Source organism: Anolis carolinensis, chromosome 1 (assembly GCF_035594765.1).
Source record: "Anolis carolinensis isolate JA03-04 chromosome 1, rAnoCar3.1.pri, whole genome shotgun sequence".
NCBI classification, from domain to species: domain Eukaryota; kingdom Metazoa; phylum Chordata; class Lepidosauria; order Squamata; family Dactyloidae; genus Anolis; species Anolis carolinensis.
The window spans coordinates 102799984-102813221 of record NC_085841.1 but is presented as its reverse complement, the minus strand read 5'-3'; the positions used below and the strand labels follow the sequence as shown (position 1 = coordinate 102813221).

Sequence of the window (13238 nt, the reverse complement as noted above, 5' to 3'; positions counted from 1 at the left end):
TATTTCTCTGAGTAATATAAATTCTCGCATAAACAGGTACTTGTATTATTGTGTTTTTATAGCAAGTCATAACAAGTTTCTGCCTACGTAAGAGGAAAGGCATGATAAAAACATGTCTGCAGATGTGATGTAAAAAGGAAAAGTAGGAGACTTGTCCTCCGGTGAACCGACTGGTGTTTGTAATATTGTGAGTGACTATAAATGGAGCTATGTATCCTTATAACTTCTTGTAAGCTGAAGGATGTCTCAGTAAAAAGCCAGGACCACTGAAGGAAGTTAGACATTTGTTTTGTTTGGTAATGAGAAGTAGGAATGCAAGGTCTATGTGCTTCATAACAAACAAATAGGACATTGTATGCCATCATCACAGGATGTCCTTCCTTCAAGACGGCATACTAACATGAACAGGAGGAAAAAGAAATGGCAAGAGTGCATTTACCTATAATTACTACCCACCAATACTTTTGTCATTAACACTGGTGCTTTAAGCGATCATGTTTAATACACTTGGTAATAATTGAGCTTTTCTTTTTTTACTGTTTAATATATGAGTCCTTGTTTGCAAAAAACGTGGGAAGAAGAAAGCTACTTTTTATTTTCAAATATGTCCGTTTAAATAGCACATACAGTTTTTCTTCTTTTATACTCTGGGTGCTTCTACACTGTAGAATTAATGCAGTTTGATATCACTTTAACTGCTGTGGCTCAATGCTGTGGAAGCCTGGGAGTTGTAGTCTGATGAAGCACCAAAATTCTTAGACCAGGAAAGCAAAAGGTCTCGTAAAACTACAACTCCCATGGTTCTATGACATTGACCATGGCCATTAAAGTGGTATCAAACTACATTAATTCTATAGTGTAGATGCTCACTTGGTTTCCTGGAAATAAGTCCCATTGAATTTAACTGTTTCTAACTTCTAAGTAGACATTGTATAGAATTACATTATAAAATAGAGAGCTGACATGGAGAGGGGGTAGGCATGCAGAAAAGATCCCCCCCCCCCCAAAAAAAAATCCAAACTGCATGAAACTGAATAACAATATTATCTTAGAATTAGGTTTAGTACTGTTAAAAATCTTTTAAAATGTTTTTAAAAGAACTACTCCAGAGATAGAAAAAAGACAGATGCAATAATTGTGTTGCTTTCGACTTACTCCAGTAGTTCTGTGAAACAAGTGACAGATTTCTAAGAAGACCCATGATTATATAGTAATTTACACCACCAACTTTTTCCCCTTAGAGACTGAGACGACGCTAGCTGCAAGCGAATGTGAGCAAGGGGTGTGTGTGTAAGAGCAAGATCTGTATTGGGTTGATCTGTAGAAAGGAAAAATTCCTTTTGACTGGATCAGAGTTTCATTGGATAAGTGAGTTACAGACAGGTATAGATAGCCACACCCCTGTGGCTGTTGGCAGCCTGACTATTAGTAAATCAGAGATGAGTGGCTAATAAGAAACCTTAAACAGGGAGGAGAAAGGAAGAGTCTGTTTGGTTAACACAGACTGAGAGTATTGTAACAGTGTTCAAAGAAGTTAAAGCAGCAGCACCTGTCTGACAGTAGAGAAGAGAGAGGCAGGCGGAGAGAGGCCAGCGCAAGGAAAAGAGGGAAGTCTCTAGGTGTGAGTCAGTATTACTTGAACCAAAGAAGTGGAAGGCAGGAGAAATGTTTACGCTGTAGATATGTGTGAGACTTACCTGAAACGCCGTGCTGCCAGCTGGAAATATTTGTGGACTGTACCTTGGTAAGCAACTTTCTTCCTCCTTATTGAATCCAGGAGACAGAGACTCTGATCAGTTATCTGAATGAATATGGCATCCAATGTGTTGAAAATGGGAAGCATTTTTTTTTTCTTGGAGGCTCTCTCAAGTTTAAGGGACCTTTGCTTTTCTGATGAGTAATTCTTTTCACTAGTAGTGGCAACTGCCAGTTCACTGAGTTTCAGTATGACTTTTTTCTCCAAGCCTACTAAAGTTAAGCCTAGTTTACATAGATCCTGACTATGAGGAATCAGTTTCATCGAGCCTGTAAATTCACTGTGTGAGGAGCAATTGAAGCTGCCAAAGTGACAAGCTGTGAAGTGTGGAACTGAACTAACTTTGTTCTTTGAAACATTGTCTTTCGCCAAATATTTCTTTGTTGTAAATGTGACCTGAACTTTATTTCAATCCAAACAAAAACCTTGGATAGTATTAGTAACACAATGCTGGAGTTCGAAGCTTTCAGTTGTCATTTAATTCGGTAACATTATAGCAAGGAAAACAAAAGTATTTTTCTAATAGGTAAATTGGTTTGCTGACTCTTGGATGAGCTAGCTATAACCCTGAACAGTGTGTGCTATTTTTCTTAATGGAATATTACTACGCTGCTCTATTTTAGTCCCCCCCCCCCCAAGATAATACTACTATGCTGCTTTATTTAAATGATAGTGTTTTTATTTCAAAGTGGGAAGGGACGGGAATAATATGTAGTAACATTTACAGCAACCCTGTAAGGTATATCTTTGTCAATTGCCTCTAGAAGAAAGGCTGAGGCTGAGAAATAGTTGTCTGGCTTTGAATGTTTAGTATGTTTCCCTAGCTGGCTTTGAACCAAGGGGCCATTCTCTGAGCTTGTCACCAAACAGAATTTAAAAGGAGCTTTGTCACTTCAGAAAATCCTTTCTTTAAGAACTTTGTATTTCATTCTTAATGTGGTGAAGGTGCTGGTTTTTTTCCTGGTGAATGTTTCAGAAGGTTGTTTCTGGACCGATGCTGCCAGGATGTAGTCTCCCCTAGCTTTCCATGCCAGAAGATAAGAGGATGTCAATACAGCAGGGAGGGGGGTGTTGTTTTTGAAAGTTGTTTGTGTGTTGGAAGCTGGTGGGAAAGTTCAGCCTTCCTCATTTGGAAAAGACTAGGCTGGGTTCCGCTCTTCCAGGCTGCACTTTCCATTTTTAGCCCATTCAGACGCAGACAGCAGTTCCTTCCTTTTCCTTTCCTTGTTTGTGACACTTTTCAGAGAGATTTTCCTGAGATTCTCTAGCGCACAGAAGTCTTCGAGTTTTCAGTTTTCTTCCCATTCAGTTATTTAGCAAAGATCCTGTGCACAAATGCAAACATGTAAAATGTTGGCATTATTTTGGTCATTATTATTATTATCATGATTGCCATTCCCCCAAGTCTTGAATCTATTACTTCAGGGAAGGCACCTCTGTTTATACAGCAATTCAGGCTCTTCTTTCCTCGATCCTTGCGGTGCCCTCAGAGTGACACATTGCTAGAGATACTGGGAAGAGAATGAGAAGTAAATGTGATTTTCTTTTCCAGGCTGCCACACTGTGTAACTCATATATTGTGAATCACGGAGCACTGAGAAAAGGAACAAAGTTGATAATGAAAATGGACATGAAGGATGCTGATATGACTCTATGGACAGAGGCTGAATTTGAAGACAAGTGTACATACATTGTAAACGATCACCTCACGGAGCCCGGAACAGAAGGAACCCCCATAACCCAGGCTGAGTCTTCCTTGCCAAGGAACTTGATTTTCAAATATGCTGAAAATGACAAAGAGGTAAGAGTGTGTTCACTAAGGATGAGTGCAGACTGGCAGCAGATAGCATTGATCTTGGAAGTGGGAATGTCCTTTTGATTTCTTCTGTCATACTTCGACAGCACAATTTTTTAAAGCAGGAAGTACCATACTAGAAACTTGGGGAAAATTTTCATAATTGTCAGCTTTAATTTCTCGTATCCAGCATAAAAATGTTAAAATGCTTTGTGTCTGTCACATAGTGCCTATCTTTCATATACGGCCATTTGTGTTGCCCCTAAATTGCTTTAAATGCTGTTGATTCCAAAAATTTCATCCTAAAGTAGCTTAGAATTCATCCTTTCAGTAAAGGATACAAGCATGCATACCTGAATGATGGTCTTACATATGAACTTCTTAGTCGGGGTTGTTGTATGTCTTTCGGGCTGTGTGGCCATGTTCCAGAAGTATTCTCTCCTGACGTTTCGCCCACATCTATGGCAGGCATCCTCAAAGGTTGTGAGGTATGGAATCTTCTTAGTCGCTGGGTTAGACAGTGAACTAGTATAGTTCACTCTACTCTGCTGTAAAGATATGAGGCATTAAAATGGGCAGATTGTTCTTGAATGATTGATCTGAGGTTTTTAGTAGGTTTTTATATCATTTTGGTCTTCTAAGGTGATGAACCTTTGGTTAGATCACTTAACCAGTACCTTGTGTTTATGTGACTTGTTTATCTAGGGTAGTACGCCCTTATTTGTAGCTGGACACACAAGTATATTTCACTCCTTCTCTCTAGAGTAGCTACATTCTTTGTTGTTGTTTCAAAAGGGCTGAAGAAAAATTATCCTGGATGAGCAATTGGTTGCCTGTTTATTCCTTCCTTCATATAGAGTAGCTATTATAGTTAGGCGTGATGTTCAGCTGGCTAATAATGGTAGGGACAGCCCAGCATTTTTGTCCCTGTCCTGCAACTTGTGGTGGAACTGCTATAACCTGTGCTTCTACTGTGGTTAAATAAACTGACCACAGTGCTAAGGAAAGGTATACATTCATACCTTCCTGTAGTTATTAAAAATATTATAAAACAAATAACATGGAAAGGCTCACATGGAGAATAAGGGTCAGACCTTCTGCTGATAGAAATCAGTACCCTGTTATCACTGTAGTTGGAGTGCCTAGGGAATTCGTAGCAGACTTATTATCCCCGCTAACAGGCTCAGGGAAAGAGAAGCTTTAGAAATGTTCCAGGCATATTATGATGAAGCTGTAACAGGTGATGAAGTTGTAATACTATGTGAAGTACACTTGGCACTTGACTGATTAGCCTCAGCATGAACTCAGATGAAGCAACTTGATGGTTTAATATGAAGTGTGTGTTTTGTGTTTATCTCCTTGTGTGTGCACGCACCTGTTTATGAGTGCCTTTGTTTGGTTTAAACTTCACTGCTACATCACAAGCAGAGTTAATTAAAAGAAGCCTGCTTGCACCATGTTGCCAAATTTTTGCATCTTCTTACATTATAGCCTTCTTGTCACAACAATTGGCAAAATGGTTTCATACAGTGGCTTTGAGTTTGGAACAGGACAGATTGAGCAGTCCTTATCCGGAGTTCTGAAATGGTCCAATGGGTGGCTAAAATAGTGATACCTTTGTTTTCTGATGGTTCAGTGTACTTTCATGCACAAAATTATTTTTAAAACATTCATAAAATTATGTTCAGGCTATGTGAATAAGATTAAATGAGACATAAATGAATTTCATGTTTAGACTTTGCTCCCATTTTCAAGATATCCCATTATACATATATAGGCTAAAACAGGTATTCCAACACACCTTTTCTCCCAAACATTTTGGATAAGGGATACTCAACCTGTAGCTGGTATTTCTCATAAATGGTTGAATATGTGAAGCCTCTGGGTAGACAGTGCTCTTCATATCCTTTTCTTTCTAACCATCTTTGTAATTATTTGTTCCTACTTTATTCTGTATCTTTTACCTTCAGAATTAGAATATATGTGTTCATTGTATGCTGCCTCACATTTAGCTATACTTTGCAAGCTTTGTGGGTAGTACCAATATTTGATGGAGGGAGAGTGAATGGACAGAAAGATTGTGAGCTGTTCAAACCGCATCTCATGGCTAGATACTGAACTAAAGTCCTTACGTTAGAAGCTAATTTTTTTTGTTTTTGGCTCTTCCCACTAACAGGGAAGCAATTACATGAATTTTGCTTTGTTTTCCTATGCAGCATAATGCTAATATAGTTCCATAATTCTCATGCTTGCTTACAAATAAGTTCTAAGTTTATGTGAGCCTAAAGAATTTTCTTAAATTCTGACAGCTGAACTTTTTTTTAAAAAAAAAGATTACTCAAAGCACCTCACATGTAATGACACAAGCAATGTGCTGTTTTTACAGAGGAAACCATGCTTGTGAAATATGATTGATGTCATTAAGCACTGTATTTAGAGTAATGTTTCAAAAGCCTGAAGACCTTCCTTGTGTTTTATATGTGCCTGGATTTGGGGGTTGTTGTTTTTAAAGGTGGGGTTTTGTTGATTTACTAAGTGTACAACCCCACCTTTCATTGAAAAAGAAAGGTATACCACAGAATGTCAAGTGGATTACTTTTGTTGGTGATTATCCTAGGAAGCTGTTTTTAGTTAGATAGGTAGTTACAAAATGAGTTGGCATGATTTTAAAGCTGCTTATTCCAGTTCTTATTGTTTGGTGCTTTGTTTATTGTGGGCATTCTTTGTAGGGTATGTTCAGCTCTTTGATTTGGTTTTCACTGCTAAACCATCTCTCTCAACTGAAATAAGTACAAACCACTAATAGGCAACTGATCTTGTACTATAAATAGTCCACAGAATATTTATTTATTTATTTGCCTGCCTATACAGTTATTTAGGTGAAGCTCCCAAACTACACTATTTTCCATTTAAAATAATAGTCCTCAATAGTTTTCAAAGAAATACCAGGTTCAAAAAAGGGGGGAAGGGGGGGAAAGGAGTATAGTCGCACCTCTAAGACTAACTGGTTTTTATTTTTGCTTGAGCTTTTGTGGATTTAAATGCACTTCTTTGGATGCAGTGCAGAGTATTATACATAATAATAAACATTAAAACAAAGTAAGAGCCAGATGTATAAATCAAAGCCAAAGGAATAAAAGAATGATGCATTTTGGGGGGGGGGGGGCTACTACAGAAGAGTTGGCCTCAAGTCCAAATACAAGCTGTCATGATAGAAAAAGTCTATCTAGGACAGTGGTTCTCAACTAGTGAGTCCCCAGGTGTTTTGGCCTACAATCCCCAGAAATCCCAGCCAGTTTACCAGCTGTTTCGATTTCTATGAGTTGAAGGACAAAACATCTGGGGACCCACAGATTGAGAACCACTGATCTAGGATCATCATGAGGAACCTACAGAATGGTTTCCATTGAAGATTATCGGGAAAAGACAGCCATTGAGATAGCATTGATCCAACTATTTAAGACTGTTTAAATTACTTGAATTCGGCCTGGGAACCCATGTGGTTATTTTATGGTTTGGTGAAATGTGCGAAGCCACAGTTACTATCACTTAGCTGTCATATTTTTGTACAAAGTGCAGTTGAACATTGTCTTCAAAAGCAACCCACATAAAATAATACTGCTTGTTTATTAGAGCTACACTTAAGGAGGGCTGGTATAATTTCAAATGTTTGCCATTTTTAATAATGCATACACCATCCTTCCTCTCAAAAGGAAGATCAACATAATCTGTGTAGGCATTCATACAAAATAATAAGGTGACCCATGAGCTAAACTCTTATGTATCTTCCCTGTGCATAAATGCCAGCTGTTATTTCTGTTCCTGCTTCTATGTATGACGGAAACAATATGAAAACATTTCCTCTCACTCCACCCTCTTAAAAAGAATAAATTATAGGATGTAAGACCTCTTTTCATCCTTTCATTCAGTGTTGCTGAAAAACAAAGGAATGAAAGTGTGTATTGTTCAAAAGAAGGAGCTCAGAACAAGGCATCATAGTAGCAGTAGGGAAGTGGAGGTGAAATTAACAGGGGGCTAAAATTAAATCATTTTTACTTCAACACCTGGCCATAGAAATCCAGTTCCTACTTGTTTGAATGTTTAGTGTTTAGTGTTATGTCAGTGCCCACTTAAAAAAACCAACAATGTGTGACTTTAACTACCTCTGTCCTGTGCTTGTTTGTCCTTCTAATAAGGAAGATATTAAATAAGATATCAAGATACATATAGTCTCTTTTTCTGAAGAAAATACTAAATATAGAAAACTGGAATACTATTTCTCATCTAGAAGCTGCAACTTGTCAGGATGTGCTCTGTAGCACAGTCTAGTGACAAAGACAAATGTAGTGAAATAGCTAAAAGGTCGGTGATGCTCATAAAGCATCTAGGAAAGTAGCTTCTGTAGGGACAGCTGACGCATGACAGCATTGAATCTTTTCAACTGTGCAGTGACATGTTTATAGAAGAAGGCCTACAGTAGCTATGCTCCAGCAATAATTCATTAGGACTCTTGGTTAGTTCCAGCAGTTGTCTTCCTCTTGGCTTTGGCAAATGTGCTCTTTCTAAAGTTGACTTCATTTGTTCCTTTAGGTATTTATTTACAAATTGATTCAACCAACCCATGGGCACTCAAGGTGATAAGTTAGATAAAAACAGAGTAATAACGTAAATACATCAAAAAATGAACTGAAAATACAAATATTCTTTGGTATGAATCAGAGAGAGCACTGAAAGAAAAGCTTAACAGAGGAATGCAGGCTTTGCTAACTAAGTGGCAGGGGCCTGGTAAAGAAGAGACGGATGTGGCCTCCTGAAGAGATATGTTCAACCTTCAGGTTGCAGCTGTAAAAAATGCCATGTTTCTTTTGCTTACCAGTGTAACCTCTCTAGTTGATAGGATATCGGCATTCCTGGGTGATAGGGAAATTCATACAGGAGAAGGCAATCTTTCAGATAACCTGATTCCAAACCAGGGAGGACTTTCAAAATCACCAGCTTCAGAAATGTAGGGAAGCTGATTCATGGCTGGTATCATGTGGAGTATAACAGCAACACCAAACAAAACTGCTTATTGCATTTTGTGCCTGCTATCATTTCTGAGTAACTTTCAGGGGTAGTCCCATTTAGACCATGTTTTAGTAATCTGGATGAGAGATGATTATGGCATGGATAACACGTGAGAACCTGGGCTAGATATGTTTTCCTTGGAAAGAGTACAGCTGGCATCCCAAAAGGCTATACTTGGAAAGAATACAGCTGGCATCCCCCCCAAAAAGGGGACAAAGATAGTCCTGTCCACTGCCATCACTCCACCTTGCAACATCAGTATTAGATCCACAGACCTGATCATTTAAAGCAGTGGTTCTCAACCTGTGCGTCCCCAGGTATTTTGGCCAAGAACTCCCAGAAACCCCAGCCAGTTTAGGATTTCTGGCCAAAACATCTGAGGGCTCACAGATTGAGAACCACTGCTTTAGAGGAAATGGGAAAAGGTTGTACAGTACTTTCATTTAGGGGTGGATTTGCTGAGTGAATCCCTGGCAACTCTGGAAAGGTCTTGAATAGTCTATTTCATCAAAGACAGGAGTGCAGGCACAACTTGAGGCCAGTGTAATAGCAGAAGAGTAATCCATACATTTAGCAGAGAAGTGCTTTTTGACTTCCACACTCAAAATACCTAAAGAAAAGTGCTACTTTCTGTTAGTAAAGAAAACAACAGCCTCCCTTCATTCTTTATATGCTGCTGGCAAGTTGAAGATAGGATAAAGTCAGTGTCATTAGTTCATGCCAAGTGGAAATGCACCTCATGTAGAAAGGAACAGAAAATAATGCCCTTCAATGGCTTTGTATACTTCAGGTATTCCAGTTCTATGCATGAATGGGAAACAAATTACTGTAGGACCCAATCTGGTATTTCTATGGAAAGAAATAGGAGTAAGGTTGCATTATGAATTCTGCATTGGTGTAGCTTTAAATGTGGTAATGAATTGTTACGTTTATCATTCAAGTCTATTTTATACATATAACATAATACCACCTGTAAGAACTATTTCAAAAGCCCACAAGATCCTGATGTGAAATTCTGAAAGAGATAAGAAGCTAAAGCAGCAGTCTTAACATCCATAATAGTGTCTATTACTTTTTAGAGAGTTTTCCGTGTGTTTGCTAGACTGCTGCAGCATCGTTACAAAGCAGGTGTTCTTAATGACACCTTGTGGACAAGTCTGAAATTTCAGTTTATGCTTGCACTTCAGTAATCAATCATAATTCTGTTTCGAGATTTGCAATTAATTCTCTTGAATTGTATGTAATACTAACGGCCATTGGGATTGCTTTAAAATGGCAATAAAATATTGCTATTTATCATGATATGAATAGTAACATGTGCTTGTGAATCCTAAATAGCCTCTTTCTAGTTTAAGCAAAATCTCAAGATTCTATTGCACTTTTGTAATATTTAGGATTTCTGTTTCAGTGCTACTTGGTTTTACCATATAGATAAATCCCTGGAAGCATAATGTAGATATAACCAGTTTATACATTTGCTGACGCATCCACTTAATTACTATTTATGAAGTACGGGAATATATTTCATGTTGTGACAGAGTTGTGTGCTGTTTACAGTGTTAAAACAGTGTAGCATCACAGAGGCCCATCAAGTAAGTCCCTTTCTGGACAAGCTTTTAATGTTTGTTGTGTGTAATCTGAACGTTTTACATCAGGATTTTACTTTCAGCGTTCATCTTCTCAGGCATCTGAATGCATGATCGCCACCTCCCTCATACAAATATAACTTCTCCCCTCATAAGTCACATACAGTATTAGAAAACAAGTAACCTGGGATAGCACTTAATGCATCTGATGATTCCTTAAAATAACCCATAATACATCATTAAGGTGCCACTGGGCTCTTAATTGTTTTCATTTCAACAGAAGATGATGGGTATTCCCTGGAAACACAGTATCGTTGTGATTATCTGTGTTATTCTCGGATGCATTCATTCATTCTTGCCTGTGAAGTTACTGACAACAAGCAACCCAGGCTTTTTTTATTTCTCACTAATGGAACTTGTGTTTGGCTTTCCACCAACAATAGTATAAGAAGTGACATTTGGGTGCCATTAAAAAAACTGGGAAGATGGTGTACTTTCTCTAACAACCATGAAAGTGTATTCATCAGGCACAACAGAATGAAAGAGAGAGAGAACCAGCAGGTCGAGCCATGTGGTTAGTGCTGGAAGGGAAACAGAACAAGAGAGCTGGATATTGCATCCTATCCACCCAATTTGGCTCCCCAATAGGCTGGCATATCTATTGGACACCTATTATCACTCTCCCACTCATGCATATGCTGTACTTTATGGGACTAACATATTATAATCTTTTAAGGGACTCTGTTCAGAGGACAAAATACTGTTGGAGAACACTTTGAATGAGTGTACAAAAAACCCCTTGCTGTTTCTATTTGACAGGTTCCAAGTAATACTGATTCCTAGATGTTCTGTAAACTTCAGCCCATGTTTGAATTAAGAGTAAAATATTGTGCTCTCTCATTCAGTCCCTTTCTGCATGCTTAAAACTATGTAAGAGCAAAAACTTTCTTTACAAGTACACTTCATATACTAGTTATGGACTTTTATTGAAAGTTGAACAACATGTAAATGAAGTTAGATGGGGAAAGCTAGAAGAACATCTGCCTTTTTCACCTATATGAAAAATGCACAGAAGTGACAAAAATATGCACAACCATTGGACATGCTCCTATTTGTTCAGTACTTGCTTCTGAAAGTTCCTCTTCTATGTAGATTCACTACCGTTTTCTTCTGTTTTAAAAAAAAGATTTCAAATTCATATTTGAGACAATTGTAGGCAATTCATCAGTCAACCTCGTGGGAAGCAGAATATTTGATTTCAGTATTAGCCCGTGTCCCATTAAAAATTCCTCCACTTTGATGACTTAACCTTGTTTGACAGACAAGTCTTTTCCCCAAAGAATATTGGAAGTTGTAGTTTGGGGGAGGAAAAGGCTGTTTAACAGAGAAGTACAGAATGCAACAACCGTTTAGCAGTTTCTTTAGGAAACATCATAGTAATGGGTTTGCGTTGGAGATAAGGTCTCAAGTGTTTTGTCTGTTGGCGTTTGTGAGTGTTACATAGCTCAAAGGAATTGCAACAGGAGCACCATCTGGACTTTAGTGAGTCTGGTAAAAGGACAAACCAGGTGTCCTTTTAAATCATGGACACCACACTTGGCCTACCTGGAGCTTTGCGGTGCACATCTACCTGAAATTTTCCAAAGCTGGAAAAGGATAGTTAAAACAGTGACAAGCATGTGTATAGTTAAATGCCACCAAATCCCACCATTCTTGCTTGCGAAGCAATCATGCTTTCTACAAATAAAATGGAAGAGTTGCCTCTTGTACCCTTATTTTATTACTGGTTCTATGACAACTTATCTAGTTATTTTTGTCAAAAGAAATCTTATATATTGTTCACTAATAATTGAGGTCTACAGTATGATAAATAGATTTAACAACAACATTATTTATTACGATCCATAGACCAATCAGTAAACAGTCATTTTGAATTCTCCCATCTCAAGAGAAGTTCATTGTACAAGATAGATCTACATGGTTACAAGTAATATCCCTATCAGAGATTAGTTGCTTCCTAGGACTTGCTGCTACTGCGAGGAATTTTGCTACTATGAGAGTCACCCACCCTGTGGCACTTGTCCTCTAAAAGATATCTAACAATAAGTAAACCTAAGTAAAAGGAGGAGGAGGAAGTTTGTGACAATTTTAGTTAATACACTTATTTTCAGACTGAAGTAGAATGGTTCCATAATGCAGTTGTATCCTCTCATTATTTTGGCAGGCGTTTTGAAATCAGTCAGTAGTGTGAGAAGAACATGACTCATTAGCTTTAACATGAATGTTTACTAAGTCTGTGGAACAAATGTCTTCTGTTCATCCCCCACTTTCCACTTAAACTGCAGACATCAGTCTTTTAAAGCCCTTATTCATGTTTCCTGGTTTGCTAAGATACTCAGTTGTTTGTACAGTATTTAGAGCAAATTAAAATTTAGCTTATGTTTTGGCAGAGGAGGCAAAAGGTGGGGAAGGAAAACCCCATTTACTAGGCAGTATGTAAGGAGACTGACAAAACTGCCTTTCTAATAAATAGCCAACTGATTCCTGATTAGTGGTCCTTATATATAATCAGTACAGTAGGAAGGAGGAAAGAGCCAGTGTTTTTACAGTTAGACATTCCAGAGTATTTATGAAAAGTCTTGCACTTCCTTGAATAAATTCAGAATAAGTGAAATACTGTAGATATCTGTAACCAAAGATGACAACTGGTCATATGTCACTTGCATATAATTGGGGTGGGGGATTAGAAATTAGATTGTTAGTCATTAGTGACTCTCCATATTCATCTTCTCCCATCATTCAAATTGATTTTTATAATATGTCATTGAAGTTTATTTGCATGAGGAAGTGCTTGTATAATTCATAGTCTAATAGAATTCCAAACTGTTGTTCCTAAGTATTTTTATAGGAGCAGATTAACTAGAGCAAACCTTATTCAATTTAGCACACTATTTTCTGTCTATAACATTTATTTATTTTATTTAATTATTTATTTACAACATATCTACCCAACCCTTCTCACCCGAGGGGACTC

The 13238-nt window shown here is 37.9% G+C and overlaps 1 protein-coding gene across 3 annotated transcripts in view; it reads left to right on the top strand.

Moving 5' to 3' along the window:
- The window catches only part of prdm1 (PR/SET domain 1), a 107386-nt gene that overhangs the window by 76031 nt on the left and 18117 nt on the right, over positions 1-13238 (top strand). For 2 of the 3 annotated variants that reach the window (XM_008120719.3, XM_008120706.3), the window contains one exon: positions 3309-3557. In XM_008120719.3, the coding sequence (XP_008118926.1) occupies positions 3375-3557 (183 nt within the window). In that variant the 5' untranslated portion in view covers positions 3309-3374. Of the gene's footprint in view, positions 1-1429; positions 1745-3308; positions 3558-13238 lie in introns of those variants that run through there. The other variant, XM_008120701.3, reaches the window with a different exon arrangement.